This window comes from Pelodiscus sinensis, chromosome 1, assembly GCF_052426305.1.
Source record: "Pelodiscus sinensis isolate ZL-2025 chromosome 1, ASM5242630v1, whole genome shotgun sequence".
Taxonomy (NCBI): domain Eukaryota; kingdom Metazoa; phylum Chordata; order Testudines; family Trionychidae; genus Pelodiscus; species Pelodiscus sinensis.
The window spans coordinates 113,155,954-113,175,986 of record NC_143052.1 but is presented as its reverse complement, the minus strand read 5'-3'; the positions used below and the strand labels follow the sequence as shown (position 1 = coordinate 113,175,986).

General features: G+C 42.9%; 1 protein-coding gene across 7 annotated transcripts in view; it reads right to left on the bottom strand.

Annotated features, from left to right (window-relative positions):
- The window catches only part of CALD1 (caldesmon 1), a 246,686-nt gene that overhangs the window by 93,521 nt on the left and 133,132 nt on the right, over nt 1-20,033 (bottom strand). For 6 of the 7 annotated variants that reach the window (XM_075897320.2, XM_075897309.2, XM_025190909.3 and 3 more), the window contains one exon: nt 18,444-18,555. In XM_075897320.2, the coding sequence (XP_075753435.2) occupies nt 18,444-18,514 (71 nt within the window). In that variant the 5' untranslated portion in view covers nt 18,515-18,555. Of the gene's footprint in view, nt 1-18,443; nt 18,556-19,127; nt 19,388-20,033 lie in introns of those variants that run through there. The other variant, XM_025190910.3, reaches the window with a different exon arrangement.

Below are 20,033 nucleotides of genomic sequence, written 5' to 3'. Positions count from 1 at the left end.
GACAAAACACAAACAGATTTTCAGTACTTAGTAGGGATCTTTCCTATCTTAATTCATCCACCAACATATTCCATCTCCCTGGAATGCTGAAAATGACCGGTTGATCCCCTAATATTTCATCAAGAAACAGACAACAGTACTGAAGGAACCCCTTCAGTCTTCTAGTACAAAGATAATCATGGCAGTTCCATGATGGGAAGAACTATTAGATCTGTGCTTAAACAAATTTGACTCTCAGCATTCCAGTAGACACACTCCTTCAAGCATCATAACTCACTGGTTTGAAAAAGGCACCAGCAGTCAACCCCTGTTGTGTCTCAAAAATGAAAAGCCATTCATGGATGTGACTTTACAGTTCAACCTTGGCATTGTTAAGGGGTGGCTTGAATTGTGAAACCCCAATGACATAGCTTTCCAGGGGCATCCTTGTACAAATACTAGCCAAACACACGTGTTCTGTACATGGCTCATTAAGTTATATTCACTATCTACAATAAGCTTTGCAACAACAGAGCATACAAAATGTTCAGTAAAAAGTCTCAGAGTAACCACGTTAGTCAGTTCAGTAGTTCACTATTCTATCAGTGCTCTAATTTTTCCATTTTTTTTTTTTTTTGGCTATCCAAAGATTTTATTCCCCCTCCCCCCCTCCCGTAGCAACTTCTGTGTGTCCCATCAAATGCATGACGCCTGCACTCAAAACTAACTGCATGTTGCAGTGAGAAACACTCTGTTATCTGTGTTGCTGACCTTCAATGGAATACTACCTTTGCAAGCCTAACCATAAAAGGAATCCATGAGTACCAAGTGTTTGGAAAAGGCAGCCTTCTTGTCTTTGAAAGCTCCAGTGCTGCCTTATTAAGACACTGAAATAATAGTCTGTTGGAAAAATATTTGGAAAGTTCTAAATAACAGGGCCCAGAAGAAGCTGTCATATCACATAGGCTGCAGATGAACTTTAAAATACAACTGTGCTATTAAGTTTGCTTGGGATGTATTATTAATGAGAAGCTAGCTTTGAGAATTACATTGACACCATTTCTTATGTGATCACAGTATTTTCAAAGCAAGGGACAATAACTGTGTACCAGTTGCACCAATAAAATGTGCAATTCGGTAACCAAGTATATTATATTCATCTATCTTTCCATCCTTCCAATCATGCAAACATTTTGGTTGGGTAGAAAGGAAGAATAAATATGGAAATAAATGTGGTAGAAGGAAGAAAATCAGGTACGTGCAAAGGACCAGCACAAGGACTATGCACCCACTGTATTCTCTCTCATGTTCAGCATAAGGTTTGAGAAGTAGAGTTGGCAGGGAAATTATTTTTCCCCATGAAAAATTTCAATACAGATAAAATTCTACTAGTTTTGGTTAAAAATATTCTCTGAAAATTTGGTAGAGTTTTGCTGAAACAAAATTTCATTTAATTTTTCATACAACTTTCCATTTCATTAAAATATCACTTGTCATAAAAAATATTTTGATAGCATTTTTTTTACCAGCTCTATTGAATAAAACTCATGCTGTCCTCTACCTAAGATGTGAATTTCACTCTTTACCACATTCTTCGTCATGTTATACGAGCATCTTGCACAAATCATCATGTGCATTGCACAAAGTTTATTATACTGTCAGACGAGTTACTTTCCTCCACTCTCATGCAGCTGTAATTTGTGTAAAAGAAATTAGTCTGCTCATGTAAGTGCTCATTTGCTTATAAAGATGTTGAGTTTTGCAGACACAGGCAGCTCAGGCATGGATTTGTGTTGGTGCAGCCATTTCACCTTTGTTTGAAACCATATCCCTTTAAGATTAAAATGTCATAAAATTGCATAGTATTCAACCTTTCAGAAAAGCACACTAAATTTCATTCTTAGTTTCATACATGTCACCTCATTGACTTCACTGGGGTTGCATGTATGTAATGGACAGCAGAATTTGGTCCAGTCTGTTCTTCATTCCCTACAGGGAGTGCTGTGACAGATATTAAAAATGACTGCGTATAAATAGATTCTCTCTTAGACAGTTGGTTTGAATAAGCAGAATTAAGCAGCCTTTTTTTTAGCATTTGCAATTTCTGTTCAAGTTTGAGTTCAAAGGAATAAGATCTGCTCTAACACCTTGTGCAAACCTATTTAAGTCAATGGAGATAGCGAGAGAAACAAATGGAGTTTCCATGATTCATAGCATTGAATTCTGACTGCGAGCCTTTCACCAGCCTGAGTACTGTAGATGCAGATCAGGTTTCTGTTTTCCACTCTCTGCCTCCTCTTCCTTCTCCTGCAATGCTCCACTTTACATACGGAAAAGGAAGTTGCTCAGCTTTTTGTTTCCAGTCTAACCCTTTACTTGTGCAGGGTACTCTTGTAGTGCATGGCAGCCAGCCTGAAAATTCCAGAGCCCGAGAGTGCTCAGTGTATAAGGGATCCTTCTTCCAGTCCACGAAACATCTGTGGAGCTGCTCTAAGACTCCAATGGAATCCTAAATCTGTAATAGTCTTGGAACTTGCAGCCTCTTGATTAGTAATGGGCAATGTTTCTGTCACCCCTAAACTCCATGCAGGAGAACTTGACTGGCACCACTGTTCATGAGCTTTGCACCAGGATACAAGAGGGAAAAGGATCTGCATGAACTAGCACTCAAAAGGGTACGTCTACACTGCATGCTTATTTCAAAATAAGCTATTCTGAAACAGCTGATTTCAAAATAGAATGTCTACACTGCAGGGAAGCCTCAAAATTAGCCCAAGGCAGGCTTCCCTAAAGTAGACGTGCTATCTGAATTTAGAGCCCCAGGGGGCACCGGGGAGGAATAACTTAGAATGGCCCTGGTGAAGGGCTATTTCAAAATAGCAGCAATAGAGCCTCTGCACATGCCTTATTTTGAAATAGCTGTTTTGGAATAGGGGTTATTCCTCACAGAATGAGGTTTACAGATTTTGGAATAAGCTGTCCATTATTTTAAAATTATTTTGTGTAAACACATTGTTATTTTGAAATAACGCTCATTATCTCAAAATAGTACAGTGTAGATGCACCCTGAGTTGACCATGTGCTTGGCTGTAAAGCTTGCCATCCTAGTTTTCAACACCCTCGTTCATTGCCATTGTCTCAAAACCTTTTGTCTGCACAGAAGTTGCGTAGGTTTAAGTTAAATGGGTTTATATCTGGTGTATTTCACTTGCACCTGTACATTTCGCAAACAAGTAAAGAGTGTCTACACTGAGGTCTGCACTGGTTTAAGTAAATCCATTTCAACATTTTTAGTTAAATGTGCAACTATATGCGTAGATCAGTCCTAAAATTCTCTTCCGAAGGAGGAGCAGAGAGAGGAGCCACTCCTAGGGAAGTGCTAGCCATTAGAGCCACTACCACTTCTCATTTCTGAGAACCCAAGATCAACACAGCACTCTGTTTAATTCCATCATAACAAGGATGGTGTTTGATTAAATGAGCAAGGCTTGGTAGGGGAAACTAAGGCATTGATTTAATTTTCAACTGGCAGCTTACTAGCAACCCTATCATCAAACCAGGACATGCTTTTAGTGAATAGTAGCAAAACTATTCAACAGAAGGAAGCAGACTATGGATAGAACAAGTCTTAACAAAAAGAGGATACAAATGCCTGCTTTGATTTGCCACCATCAACAAAAACTTGTTGGGCATGATTCCCATCATTTCTGTCTAGTTATTTAATATGCAAATCTGTCTAATTAAACCAACACATATAAGTAGAACAGAGCAACAATTTATTAGTTTTTTTAAAATGTCAACAAAATGAAACGAACATTTATTTATCCAGTGCACCATACACTGGTGTGTATTTTCTAACAAACCAAAAGCAATGTTGTGTTGGGAAAGTAGCTATGCAGGATGCTGATTTCCCTTCATGATAACTCTCCTGCTTCTAGAAAAGCAGCACCCGGCTGCCAAGTTAAGGGAAGCTATTGTTCTTTCTAATCAGGAGCTGCATCTATTTTGTTAGACTACAATCATTGGTCATTGCCTGTAATTGATCGCTCTGTTAGGTGGCCACCATGCTAAGGAGCACTTGTCTGTTGACATTATTTTTGGGCGGGGAGGTTGCTTGAGCCACATACTCGTGAATCAAAGTCCCAAGGAAGGATGTATTTGTGACATCTCAATCCGTTCTACAAAAGACCATACTATCAAAAGGACACTCCACTAAACAGAGGGATTTTTTTCATCAGTATGAGTTGATAAGACTAAATGGTTCTGATGAGATAATAAAAGCTCCTATAAACATTTATTCCCAGTAATTATGTCTTGTTTAAAAAGAACACATCCAAAAATGCATGGAAACTAATTGACTAAATGAGATGCTTCAGCAAGATTATATCATATCTGCTCTGGGAAGGTTTGGAGACAAAAATGCTGCTGCCATGCAAAAATCGCCAAAATTGAAAACCAGTCAAACTGGTTTTTTTTTCTGCTTCCCTTTGTTGACATTTCATGGCCACACTGCTAGCACCCTGATGAGAGACAGAGCAAAGCACTGCGGGTAAGCATCCCACAGTGCTGTGGGAAGGAAGAACTGATCCCTGTAGTTCTTGGGATTCCCTTGTAGCTCTGTGAGATCTCAGTGCTGAGGAATGTCAAAGCAACACAGCCTCTCCAGCCCTCCCTCTGCAGCAGCGGCCTGCCACTGTGCTCCTAGCAGGGCAGAACAGAAGCATTCAGATGATTTGCTCTTTGTTTGTTCCACAAGCAAAGCAGCTGGAAGTTTCTACCTAGAGTTTTGAAAGGAGAGGGATATATGCCTGCAGGGCATCAGAACACTGAGCACAGCTACCAGGGAAGGCTTTGTGAGATATTGGCGGAAGCCAGTTCTCTGGACAAAACAAACAGCAGAGTCCACACTGGCTCTTTGTCAACAATAAAGGGAGGGAGGACAAAAGTCTCTTGCAGGATTGGAAGGGTTTTTTTTTTTTTTTTTTTGCCAAAACTGGGTGTTTTCCCGAACAGAAGTCACATTGCAGTGTAAATGCTCTCACTGTTTTGTTGCCAAAGGCAGTTTTCGGTGACAAAATGTGCCAATGTAGACATACCTCAAGTAGGAATCATGTTGGAGTTTCATTTGTAAATCACAACATTCTTACTCTGTGGTTCTTAAAATTGAGTTTTAAAAGGGTAACTTTGCCCATGCCACCAGCGATTTGATAATATTTGCACACTATGCTAATTCATGTGTAAAATTTGTGAGCATCTGACTTCATTTTAATCCATTATCCTTCTGTAGCTTTTAATAGGAAAATCTTATCCGAATAGCCAAGTTAACTTCTGATATTTGATCATAAGCATTGCATGGAAGTGTGAATAAAATTAAAACTTGCATTGAGAAGCAGATGTACCTAAATGCCCAGCGCTTTGACTGATTTTCTTATTTATCCTTCAAGTTTTTCATGTTTGAAAATAATCAGGATTTCTACAGAACACAGTAACTTTTATCTTCTTGTGTGTCTCCATGAAAGTTGGAGAAATAATTTAATACCAAGTTCAGCTAAATCTTTCTATTTACAGTTGGCTAGTGTTTCCAAATCACACCTTACTGAAAACCTATAGCTTACACATTCTCCTCATTGACCCCATGTGGCCACACTACTGGCAGCTCAAAATACAGAGGGACAGGTCCTTGACTGGTATAATTAGCACAGGTCCAGCTGGGGAGCTGACCCAGATTACTCAAAACTATATTATAGGGGCAGATTGTGACGAGGCCTGATTAAGGCACCTCAATAACGAGCAATATTTTCACCAAATGTACATTACAACATGATTCGTCCTGTTAAACTCTCAGCGTGATTACTTTTGAAGTACAGTGCAGGAGGCTCCCAACTTGCGGCCACCCGAGTTCTGACCCCCTGAACTTACGACCATTTTTGTAAGTGCATTAGGGGCCAACCCCTCCCCCCCGACTTATGTCCTCAGCCTGCATTTACGACAGCGCCTATCGTAAATGAGGGTTCAAGTTATGATTCCCTGTACTAGTAAGAGTGACTGAGGGAATCACAATCTGGCCTACAAAAATGCTAAATATCTAATGTGAAAATTACGACATCACAATGTCATAGCTAAAATATTACAGGTTGGATTTCCCTGGTCTGGCATCCTTGGGACCTGAGCAAACCTGAACTAGGGAGTTTGCTGAACCAGGGGAGGTCAGGCCTCAGGCCCTCCTGGCTGCTGGCCCAGCCAGTACGCAGTTTCTGGCCCACTGGCGGGGTTCCACTGCATTATGCAACACTGCTCCAGCCAGCAGGGCTCCCTGACCAAGGCTGGCAGTAACTCAGTGCCCCTGGCTGCCAGGTCTCCCTGGCTCTGGCTGGTGGAGCTCTACTCCCAGCCCTGCTCTGGCTGCAGGCCCACTTGCCAGGCTCCCTGCTCCAAGGCCACTGGCCCTCCAGGCTGCCTACCAGCTGAGCTCCCAGTCACTGGCCACCCCTGTGGCTGGGGCTCGCTGATCCAGCAACATCCGTGGTCCTGTTGGACCACAGATGTGGCCAGACCAGAGTGTCGCAGACCACCAAGATTCAACCCGTACCTGCATTAAAGTGAGGGCATTTCAAGTTTAAGGGGCAGATCCTCAGCTGGTGCAAATGGTAATAGCGCTGGTAATGACAACAGAGCTAGGAACATTTACACCGTTAAGGTATTTTGAAAAATATTGCATGTTTCCTCACTGTGGTCAAAAGTATGGAAAATGATTAATGAAACAAAATTTGCCATGATTTTTTTAAATTTAGAACAAAAGGTCATTTTGACTAGAAAAAAAGTTTTGATGGAAAGTTTTCAACCAGCTCTACTAATTATATCAATCTATACACACACACACACACACCCACACACACACACACACACACACACACAGGGCTCAACAAATCATGTAATCTACTCACTCGTGGCAAGTAGATTACAAGCCGGCACAGCCAGCGCCACGTGATCTCACCGCCACTTGGCGAGCCCTGTATAAATAAATACACACACACACACACACACACACACACACACACACACACACACACACACAGAGAGAGAGAGAGAAACTTGACAGTGAATTTCCCAACATCTCTGCCTTCAAAACTTCATCTTACTGATGAATTAATGAAGTTATTTGCATTTAATTTCCTGGGCAACAGAGGGTTTAACACAGAGGCTGGCAAGATATGGCCCATGGGCTGGATCCAGCCCATCCAACCTTTTAATCTAGCCTATAGCCTCCCCCGGTAACATGGAGCAGATCTATACTGCTCCACACTGCTGCCCCCTCCTCCAACACAATCAATCAGCTCCTATTGGCCAGAAACCAGCCAATGGGAGCTGAGATATTGTGCTGGGAGCAGGGGCAGTGTGCAAAACATCCCCCAGTGCATGGGGCAGAGAGCCACATGGAACAGCCAGCTGCCTTGAGTGATCTGGGACTAATGGCAGGCAGGAAAGCATGCCTAGCAGTCCTGCTGGGCTGCTGGCTGGGAGTTCCTTAGGTAAGCATCTCCCAGACAGAGCCTGCCTCTGGCACCCTGCCCCCACTGCACATCAACTCCCTCCCAGACCCTGCACCGTCTTCTACATTGCTCTCCCAGGTCAGAATCCTTTCCTGCACCCATACTTCCTCCCAATCCCCTACCTTGAGCTCCCTCACACACCCAACCTCCATTCTAGACCCTGCACCACCTCCATAGAAGAATTTGGTCCTTGACCACTTATCAAAATCACTGAGTGCCTCCCCCCCCATCAAAAATTATTGCCCACCCCGATTTAATGTAACAGTAATCTGATTGCACACAGTGTTTAGTTTTGAATGTGCTATATGAGATTCCAATACATGCACTCTAACTTGTCTCAGTTACTATAGATTTGCATGCAAAGTAAATACATCCGGTATCTAACTCTTTTAGGCACCTTCAAAAACTATCATAAAGCATACATTTTTAAAAACATTTTGGCCATCCTGTACAAGGTGCATTGGGATCTGCCATCATAATTTCTGGGGCCTCTGTGAAATAACAATGAATAATAATACTTATTAGCCAGGGTGGGTAGGAATGGTGTCCCTAGACTTAATTTGTCAGAAGCTGGGAGTGGGTGACAGGAGAGGGATCTCTTGATGATACCTGTTCTGTTCACTCCCTCTGGTATATATCTGGCATTGGCCTCTGTCAGAAGACAGGATACTGAGCTAGATGGACCTTTGGTTTGACCCAGTATGGCCGTTCTTATGTTCTTAATGATTAATAAATAAAATAGTAGTAGTAGTAGTAGTAGTAGTAGTAGTAGTAGTAATAATAATAATGACAACACCACCACCACCACCTAGTTCTTATACAGGCAGTCCCCAAGTTATGCGCATCCGACTTATGTCGGATCTGCAGTTACGAACGGGGCTTTTCTCGCCCCGTCTCCCTGGTCTGCAGGAAGACGGGGAGCAAAGCCTTGGAGCACGCCCGCAGCGGGACAGCCCGGGCGCGCTTGAGCTGTCCCCCTGAGGGCGTGCTCCGCGGCTTTGCTCCCCATCTCCCAACCAGCAGACCAGGGAGAGGGGAGCAAAGCCTCGGAGCACGCCAGCAGGGGGACAGCCGCGGCGTGCCTGGACTGACCCGCTGCCCGCGTGCTCTGCGGCTTTGCTCCGCGTCTCCCAGGTCAGCAGACCAGGGAAACGGAGCAAAGCCGTGGAGGACTTGGGCAGTCCCACCACCCCCGTCTCCCTGGTCTGCTGGGGGGACCAACCCGGCAGCACCCCAGCTGCTCTGCCCCAGGCATCCTGATTCAGCCGCTGCTGGTCAGTTTCAGCAGCGGCTGAATCAGGACGCCTGGGGCAGAGCAGCTGGGGTGCTGCTGGGTTGCTCCAGTAGCACCGAGGAGCCGCGCTACTGGAGCAACCCAGCAGCACCTCAGCTGCTCTGCCCCAGGCGTCCCCAAGTCAGCCGCTGCTGAAACTGACCAGCGGCTGACTACAGGAAGCCCGAGGCAGAGTTGCTCTGCCCCGGGCTTCCTGGAATCAGCCGCTGATCAGTTTCAGCAGCAGCTGACTTGGGGACGCCTGGGTTTTTTAAGTTGAATCTGTATGTAAGTCAGAACTGGCGTCCAGATTCAGCCGCAGTTGAAACTGATCAGTTTTAGCAGCGGCTGACGCCAGTTCCGACTTACATACAGATTCAACTTAAGAACAAACCTACAGTCCCTATCTTGTACATAACCCGGGGACTGCCTGTACAGCACTTTTCACGATTAAATCTCAAGGTGCTTTATGGATGATGAGAGTCTCATTCGCCCCTTTGTACAGCTGAGGAAACTCAGGCACAAAAAAGTTAAGCAACTTGCCCACTGAAATCAAAGGGATTTCACGGAGATCAGAGCCATTCACAGGCATAACTGGAGGTATAAAGCTGTTACTGCTTAATCAAACTCCTTCAAACATGCCAAAAGCACTTTCCCCTCATTAAGTGTAAACTCTATGGCACCTGAGTTACTTGAGCAGGTCAGCAGGTGCATAGGAAATGTATACTCAGCCCCACTCTCCCCCATTCCCTGCCACCCCCTCCCTCCCATCCCTCGCCCATTCCCCACTTTGCTGCAGCTGTCCCCTCCCTCTCCACCTGTCTTCCAGACAGCAACCCAAAATGTTCAGCCTAACAGGTCAACTTTTCAAGAAAGTGAAACATCTGAAAACAACATCTTATCATTCAAGTGCCTTTCCAACTCTGACCAAAGCATAACTAAATTAAAAATTAAATTAATGGAGATTGCCTATCTCCTAGAACTGGAAGGGACCTTGAAAGGTCATCGAGTCCAGTCCCCTGCCTTTACAGCAGGACTAAGTACCATCCCTGACAAATATTTGCCCCAAGGCTTTCTAGCAGCCCTAAATACCTGTGAGGCGAACCTACCACTATGTCAAAAAAGGTGAAAATCTGGCATTTTTCCAAGTGCCTGGATGCTGCTGAAATCTTGATTGGTATGGTAATGCAGCAGCAAGATGACAGAATGATCCTAACAGCCAGATGGAATTAATATCTGAAATAATGAAGAGTCTGTTTTGTTGTCTGCTCTGGATACTTGGCATAGCACTGCCGTTTGGGGAGATTTGTAGTTCTGCATGGCTAGTTACTTAGGCGAACAAAGGCCCATTTATACAAACTTCTAAGTGAGGACAATCTTAAAAATATCGGCATAAATAAATAAATAAATAAATAAATAAGCTGCATAAGCACTATTACTAATGTTCATTTTTCTCCAAAGGAAACTTAGGTGTTTTTGAGATTTTGTGATTACCAGGGGGTTTTTTTTTGTTTATTTATTCTCCAAAATATGGTGATAAAAGGACATATCATAATGAGACTATGAATCATGACTATCAGCCAGCTTTACCATGACTTCTGGGAACTTTAAGATATACTCTGCAAAACACTGTGGCTACGTCTACACTGGCCCCTTTTCCTGAAGGGGCATGTAAATTTCATGAGTCGTAGCAGGGAAATCCGCGGGGGATTTAAATATCCCCCGCGGCATTTAAATAAAAATGTCCGCCGCTTTTTTCCGGCTTTTAAAAAAGCCGGAAAAGAGCGTCTACTGGCCCCGATCCTCCGGAAAAAGTGCCCTTTTCCGGAGGATCTTATTCCTACTTCGAAGTAGGAATAAGATCCTCCGGAAAAGGGCACTTTTTCCGGAGGATCGGGGCCAGTGTAGACGCTCTTTTCCGGCTTTTTTAAAAGCCGGAAAAAAGCGGCGGACATTTTTATTTACATGCCGCGGGGGATATTTAAATCCCCCGCGCATTTCCCTGCTACGACTCATGAAATTTACATGCCCCTCCGGAAAAGGGGCCAGTGTAGACGAGCCCAAGGTGAATATTTTTATGGAAAGATTAATGAAATACTTACGGGCATTTTGAATTTTTGTAATATTAGGGGAAAAGGGAAAACAAAAACATTTTTATGACAAAGGATTCTAGTCACACATTTAAAAATGGCACTAGAACAAAAAATGAGTGGATTTTGATGTTTGGCATGGGCATAGTCCTCAATGAACAGTGCTTTCCTGAGTTAATGAAATTATGAGTGTTGGAAAATAGCATGCAATATGGCACATGCAACTGAAAATTCTGTTAGGCTTAAATGTATGTACTTTAGGAAAGATACACTGGATCAAATTCTTCACTTCATAACAGTTTGAACACAGAAAAATTCTACAGGGATATATTTTTCTCTAAATTTGAGTCTCTCCAGTGCGGCACTCTCTAGTCCAGCAGTATCCGTGGTACAGCATGATTTGAGTTAGTCAGATGCCCACTTATCATGGGTGTGGCCAAGTTTCCCACAATCCCACAAAGTTTGTTTACAGCCACCAGTCTGGCTCTCAGTGTTCTGTCCTGTTATTGAGCTCTAATTTATTCCTAAATGTCTTCTAATAATCCAATAAGCAGTGGAAGTGTTGGTAAAGCTGATAGACAATCTTGACCCTCTGTGGTTCAGCAAATTCCCTGGTTCAGCACCAGTCTGAGGGTGCCAGACTACAGAAGTTCATCCTGTATTTATTTGCTAGTTAATGAGAAATGTGTATGCCGACTGTGGTCACTACTAGACTGCCTAAGAGAGTTCCTGGGGCCAGATTTTCTTCTCATTTATGCTAAAAATCAATGGAGTTGTCTTGCTGCCACAGAGAAGAATCTGGGTTTAGTATACTTTATTCAAAAAAGATTTTACAGCTTCAAATCCAGGACCTGGTGCACTGGCAGAAAGCTTACGCAGCACCCCCTCCACAAAGCCTATTTGACTCTAGCCTGAGTTATTAGACTGTTATTTTTGCCGGCACCAAAATCACAAAAAACTGCTCAAAGAGCAAGAGAGAGAATGTCTCTTAGGCTATGTCTAAACCACATTCCTCTTTCGAAAGAGGAATGTAAATGAAGCCGATCGAAAATGCAAATGATGCACCGATTTACAAATCTTGCTCTTCATTTGCATAATCACATGAGAGCTCTTTTTTGAAAAAGAAACTGCAGTCTAGACGGGGTTCTTTCGAAAAAAAAAAACTTTTTCAAAAGAACCTGTACTCCTGAAAAAATGAGGTGTACGGGTTCTTTCGAAAAAGGGTTTTATTTTTCCAAAAGAGCCCCCTCTAGACTGCAGGGTTTTTTTCGAAAACCCCTTTTTCAAAAATAGTAATAGAGATGTAGCCATATTAGTCTGGTCTTGCTGAAACAAAAGACAGGACTATGTAGCACTTTAAAGACTAACAAGATGGTTTATTAGGTGATGAGCTTTCGTGGGCCAGACCCACTTCCTCAGATGAAATTGTGGAAGAAAATTGGCATGACCATATATACCAAAGGGATACAATCAAAAAAGTGAACACATATAAAATAGACAAATCAGATTTTAGAACAGAAGAGGGTTGGGGGGGAGGAGGTTGGTGTCTATGAGATAATGATTATAATGATATAATAATAATAAAAAAGCACTCTCATGTGATCATGCAAAAGAAACGCGAGATTTGTAAATCCGCGCTTCATTTACATTTTCAGTCGCTTCATTTACCTTCCTCTTTCAAAAGAGGAATATAGTTTAGATGTGCCCTTACATTCCAACAGTAAGTACATAATACTCTAAGTAGTTTTCATTTTTAAGATGGCCTCTATTGATGAATATTTTGGGGCCACTTATTTAATCAAATCCTCAGGTGGTGTAAAGGTGCATAAATCCATGAAAATCAATGAAACTACGTTGATTTACACAAGCTGAGGATCTGCCCCATTATGTATTAGTAGTAGTTAATTGATGGGCTAGCCCCAGGCTCCAGACTCAGGAGGACTTCAGCCTACTTTGTTTCAAATATTAAATGTATGTGATTTCTTTATAATGTATTCCTGTAATTTAATTTTGTGTCTTTCTCTGCTATTGCAGGACAGGATGTGGCAGGGAAAGAAGGCTGTTCTTCCTGCTCCTCCAAAACTGCTATTAATACTGTCACTTAAATCATCTAGTTCAGGTAACTCATTCAGGGCTTAACCCAAGCACCAATGAAGTCAATGAAAAGATTTCCAGTGACCTGGACAGGCTTTGGATCAAGCTTCCCAGAGCCTTAACTTACCATCAATCCATGCATTGAACTCTCATGAATGGTTAGTGGCAAGATAGAGAGATATCGTACACCGTGTCACCCACACACATGGAGTCTGTTTCTCCGTGGCCCAGAACCTGTGCAGTCATTTTCCCAAGGGCAAAGTGGTTGGAAAATGCCCCAATGACAGAGTGAAGAGTGTGTGTAAAATCACAGCAATCCAGTTTGGGAGTGATTGAAAAAAAAACTATGAAAGATTCCAGGTACTAGATGGAGATTTATCAACAACGAAGTGATTGGAGAAGTCACCGACCAGCAGCTCCCCTCTACCAGAATTAGATAAAACTGCTGGACATATCTGGGGCATGTATTCTAAATGCCAACACACAGGCCAAAACAGCTCTGGCTGATAGAAGGCTAGGGTACACAGTATGTGACTGGTTGTACTTTAGAAATGGAGCTGTGCAAACCGCCTGACTAGCCCACGCAGCATGTCACAACAGACACAGAGATCCGGGGCACGGCCCCTGTTGGACTTGTTGTGCCTTAGCAGAGATTGCAAGCAGGCCATGCCCCTTGCAGTCTTTCGAGCAGTAAGACCATGCTGAGAGAAAGAGGCTCCCCAAGAGGCCCATCAGATCCCCCAAGGCCCCTTTTCAACCGGGCATTATGGTGCAAAACCGGACAGCTGGAAAGCCTAGGCCCCAAGCTCAGCCTCCTTGCTCCTGTCTGTGTGTCCTCCTCCCAGAGCCATGGCCCTGCTCCCAGCCTTAGCTCTTGGGGTGTGGGAGCACAGACAAAGATAAGGGGAAGAAGGAAGAAAAAAGTTTGGGGACCGCTGCTTTACAGTTTGGTTAGCTGGCTTTCAGCACTCCCACTATCAAAAGGGTTCTAGCACCCCTGGAGGAAGGTGCAAGAAACCCTGCCTGTGTATGAACCTGCCTATTCAAAGGGCATTGCATTACACACCTAGAACACTGGTTCTCCACCAGGTATACAGATATCCTTGAGGCTACACAGAAGTCTTTCAGGGGATACATCAACTGTATCAACAGGCTACATGTAAAACATCAACAGGCTACATATAAAACAAAAGCAAAGTCAGTACAAATGAAAATTTCTTACAGATAATTGACTTGGTTATACCACTGTATAGACTATCCACTGAAATGTAGGTGCAGTATTTATATTCCAGTTGATTTATTGTAGAACTATAAGTAAAAATGGGAAGTGAGCGATTTTCCAGTAATAGTGTGTCGTCACACATTTGTATTATTAGGTCTGATTTTGTAAGCAAGTAATTTTTAAGTGAGGTGAAACTTGGGGATATACAAGACCACTCTGATTCCTGAAAGGGGTACAGTAGTCTGGAAAGGTTGAGAGCCATTGACCTAGAAACAGTTTCCTCAGCTTAGTGTGGGGGGAAATGTGAAGGCATTGCCCACCAGGTGCCAGTTCTCAGAATAAATATAATATTTTAGTCTCCAGGACCACCAGATTGGCACTTTTCATTAGTATTAAAAAAAGGGAATAACACAGAAATACTGCTGTGTCTTAATATTTACATGGGCCCCCAAAAGCCTATTTTTACCTAACATAGAGGAGAGACAGAGAGATAGAAATGTTGCAGTAATACTTTTAAAAATAAATAAAACAAAAATCACAAAAACTATAATATAGTTCAGCAGTTCCCAACCGCCTGGCCATGGCAACTCTGGGGGTTGGGGCTGAGGTACACCGCCCAGCACCTCCCCTTTCACCGCAGCTGTTGGGAGAAGTGTATCCAGCCCCGCCTCTAAGTTATCCAGTGCCAGGGTCTCTTCTCGCTTCGCTGCGTGGCAGGAGGACCACGCAGAGCCTGGCATGGAGCCTTAGAGCAGCCATGACCCAGACAGCAGCGTTCAGCTCACAGCTGGGAGGCAGCGCAGGGCTAGGTAAGGGGCGGGGGGGGGGGGGGAGTGAAGAAGGCACTGGGGGCTCCGGGGGTGGGGCTAGTGCTTCTGGACTCTGGGAGTGGGAGGTTCTAAGAGGCAGAGGGCTGACACTGGGGGGGGGGGCACTGAGGCATCCAGGCTGGGGAGCTGGCACTGGGGGACTCTGGGGACTAGTAGTGGGTGGGGTCTGGGGGTAGAGCTGACACTTGGGGGCTCTGGGGATAGGGCTAATATTGGGGGCTGGCATGGGGGACTGTGGTGGGGTTGGGTTCAGTGGGGTTCTGGAAACAGGAGGCTGGCACTAAGGGGTCTGGTGGGGGGCTCTAAGGAGTGGGAGGCTGGCACTACGGTGGTTGGGATGGGGATTGGCACTGGGGGGCTCTGAGGGCAGGAGGCTGGCAATGGGGGGGTTGGGTACAGGGGACTCAGGGTTCAATGGTTGGTGCTGGCGGGCTTTAGGAGTTAAGGAGGTAGCACTGGGAGGCTCTGGGGGCTGGGGCTTTTGGTGGATCGGTAAATGTGCAAATAAAATGTTACTGATCCACTAAAAGTTTGTGAATGGGTTTGCCGGTCCCTAGTATAAAAAAAGGTTAGGAACCACTGATATCGTTCACAGAAAAGTTTAATATGAAATGTGACTAGTGACTTGTGTTTTTTGCCCTAGTCATGCAGTCCTCACGTCAGGATTTCAATGGGGGTGAGTAACATCATTAACAACTCTCACAATTTTATCCTCCCGAATCTTGAAATATTTGGCTTTCGCATGAAGCCCCAGCTTCTAGAGTCATCCTGAGATTCTCAGCTTTCATTTTCAAAAAGAACGTTTTGTAGCCCTTGTGGCTGAATAGAAAATAATTGAAGACGTGAGCCCTAAAGGCTCCAAAGATAAAACGTGAATCAAAGATCCCATCATTTGTAAAGCTGTATTGTGACTTAGGGGTATCCCACCTCATTTCCCTAACCCCCCGATTGCCCACTATGATGTATATTCACCCCGAACAGCCACTCAGTGAGGCTTTATGGGATTTATAAAGCTTTGAAGCACATTGGTAAGTCATTGCAGAGACCTGCCTTTGTCTCCGTGGACTGCAGGAGTCTCTGTGCATGAACAGGGGCTCCCTGACCTCATCTGCAAAGGCCCACACGCTGCAGTGACAGCCCCCTCCCCCAATGTTTTTAAAGGGTTGGCTGTAAGGGTTCCAGACAGCAGCTACCAGGCAGCCTCTGACAGAGGAAGCCCCCCTGCTGGATTCCAACTACAGTCTGTATCCACAAAGTCAAGCTGGGTCACTGCAGCCCAGTCAGCTACACTGGGAAACTCAGTAGGGATCCAAAGGGTTTTGCATGTCTTCTTGGGAAAATGCGAATCACACATATCAGCCAGAGAGGCTATGCCCATCTAGCTTATGCTATCCATTAGCTGGGGGTATGGGTTGGGAGAGCAGATTGCTAATATAACAACATTCACGGTCTCTCTCTTCCCTTCCATATAAAACAGAAGCAACAACTGAGCTGTTATAATCTGATAAATTGGATCGACATGAAGTACATGCACATGCAGTGAAGATGAGCATTGGTTCAGAGCTCCACCACGGGGTAAATCTGAACATTTCTGTGTCCTCACAAAATCAGCAGCCCTCTGCCAACCAGTGACTGTCACTGACACCCAGATCCCTGTCTGCAACCACAACACACATTTTCTTCAATGCATGTCTTTCTTTCCAAATTTACTTCATGGTGAGAAGTGCCAGCCCAACAGCTCTGCAGACAACAGTCCCTGTTTACTCACAGGAATGGTCCACCACTGGAACTGACCATGCAATTTTCTCTCAAACTGTCCACTCAAATGAATCAACACTGGTCTGCTGGGAACTCTGTAAGGTAGCTCATTCTCCATGGTCCAGTCTATCTGCAGTCTCTCTGCAGTCTATCTGCTAACCAACTTGGCCAATTATGATGATAGCTTTTGAAATCTGGAAGCTACCATCTCATTTCCCATTGACCACCATGCTTCATTTGGGTTCCATGGTTCATTTGTGGCTTCCGAAAGCTGAAGAATCAGTTTTCCACCTTGTTCTGAGCCATCACATACACAGGTTTCGTATGGTAGTGTTTTGCTTCTAAAATAAATGTAATTACAAGGCTTCTATGTCCATCCACTTAATATTCTTTCCATTGTCCATTTGAAAATATTGCCTGAATGGACAAGAGCATATTTAAAGTTTCTCAGAGCAGGTACAGAAAATATGTATTTTATATTATACTCCACTGATTTTTTTATTTATATTTCCATTCAAAAATGTTCTCCGAGAAGAAAGAAATATACCTCTGCAGTGTTTAAAACTCAAATGCTGCAGCATTGTGCTAGCGCATGAGAACTTGAACATGAAAAAGACTAGAAACGAAAGTAAAATTGACTATATCAATTTTGTATCCAAATAGAAACAAATACCAAAGAAAAAAGAAAGAGAGGAAAAAAAAGGAAAAGAGAGTAAAAAAGAAAAAGCATAAATAGCAGTGGGTAAATTATATTTTTTAAAATTCTTACAGTTTTTATAAACTAATGATGTACTGTAATTATTGTAATATAAAGAAAGACAATTAATAAGTGACCTGATACCTTCCCCTTTTATGGTGGTGTACAAGAAGAATAACTCCAACAACATCAATGGAGTTACAGTGGTGTAAAATGGGTGTGAATTTAGAGGAGAATCAGTCCCAATATTTTCATGCTCTTCACTTAATAAAGTCTTGTCACTGCATTTGAGCGAACAAAATTTACACTTAGGGTCCCGTTCTGCTCTTATTTACACCCAATGTCAATCTGGAGTAACTAGGAGCAGAAATTTTGCCTTTATAATCTATATTAAACAAACACATCATAAATATAATGTACTAGTAGTGTCGATATTTTGGTACAATTTAGCATACGGTTCACATATTGACTGTTTAATACTCTAAGGGTTAAGTACTCATATATTAAGTACTTTAGGGGTTTTATTTCCACTCTCTTTTCCTTCAGCATGTTATAATTTGAGCTCTAGCTCTGGAAATACACAGTCTCCCCAATAATCTGCGATTTCTATGACTAACAATCAGATCCATGACATCTGACCATTGTCTGCTTGACAAGTTCCCTTCCATAGGACCTGTAAATAATTTTACATTGCCCTATTCCATCTTCACTGCTTACACACTGTCGTCAAAGACTGGGATTTCCAAAAATCCTAAGGGAGTTAGGCACCCAACTCCCATTAACTTTTGGCCTCTCCCCAGAAACAGTACCCACTGCCATTTTAAACATAACAGTAGCAAAAATTTTCAGGCGCTCTATATCACATTTTGGCTGTTTAGACATGGGAAGCCTCAAAGCCACTACTAACACAAATCAAACCACTGACTCCGTTTTGCAATGTAACGCCTCACCTTTCCGCTTCAAGGCGCATTTCCTCGCGCTTTTGCCTCCTGAGTTCTCTGCGGCGTTCAAAGTCATCCATGGTGCGTATTCAAACTTTTGGAACTCCAAACAGATCTGAATCTAAACCAAGAAAGGTAGATGAGTTAGAAGGGAAATAGAATGCAATGGATTCATTTAACCAACTGAGCTAATTCACTTTTATTTTGCTTTATAAACTCCACTGGTAATATTTTATTTTTCTATCCATAAACTGCCTCAATATTGCTGAGATAAACAGGATTAACGAAATGCCTAGTAGGATAAACACAGTCCATTCCGGAGTTTAGTTTCCTAGTTATAATTAAATCAACATGCATTAACCTAAGTACTGTATATATCTTCTAGCCACAGACTAGCTATTTGTATTGCCACAGGTTCTCTCCTACAAACAATAGCAAGAATTCACCAGGACTGTAATTTTTTTAACTTCAGTTTTTACTACTTGAAGTACTACACAACATTTCTCTTTTTTCTAGCTGCATAGATAACAAGACGTTCCGGAAAGGTTAACCCAAAAAGAAAGAGACAGAAAGAAAAGAAGCCAGAGCTTTTAAATACCACCCAGAAGGAGACAAGTTGTACATAAATCCTACTTAAAGAAGCAAAAGCAACATTTTTTGTTATTTAATCCATGCATTTTAATCATGCCATACCTTCTCCTTGTTAATTTAGTCCATGAAATATTTCTTCTTTATAGTTCTTCATATACAAAGCCTTTTCAGCCTTCGTTTATATCCCATCAAGCTGAGTATTACAGAATTCCCCTGCAGCCCCCAAACCAAAAATGACTACCAGAAAAGGGAAAGCTGTTCTCTTTTTGTCCCTGCTTTGTTTACAGAGCTGTCAGTGGTTAGTTAAACTCTGCCTGGAATCTGGCATTTAAGGCCTGCTCTAAGATTGCTTCCTGTGTAGAGCTGGAGGCCTCAACTTCCTCTGGAATCCTAGCCTAGACTCTGCACTCAGAGAGGTTTTTTTTTTCCTCTCTTAAAAACATTTTCCAGCTCTTTAGTACAAGAACAGCCGCTTACACTGCATAAAGAAGGAGCTCAGAGACGGTCTCAAATTGAAGTGTAACTATTAACTGCTTCCAATTTAACAGAAACAAAGAGAAACTGAATTCGTTATTTGAAGTCATTTTTTAAAAATCTGTTTATCCGTCTTAAAGATTTATCGCTGCATCATCTGAGCATCAACAACAACAGTGAAGTCTTTAGTGGACTTCAGGGAATCCCTAGCACAGCTCCTTTTTGGGGGTAAAAATCTCTGAGGTAGGGTTGGCTTTTTTTCTGTTGTTTTTTGAAAAAGCTATTAATCACAGAACAGGATTTTTGGCACAATTTTGACCTCTACAGCAGAAATGCAGCTTTTCTTAAAGCATATTTAGCAAGTTCTGGTGAGACTTCCAGCAGAGAACCCCAAACAGCCTGGAGAGCGATCCAGGGAAGGTAGTTGACCACTTTTGAACTTCATGAAAAAAAAAACCCAAAAAATAAAATTTCTCTCTGGCAAATGCCTGGGAAGGATAATGGAAAAATATTTCTTACTTTCCCTCACCTCTA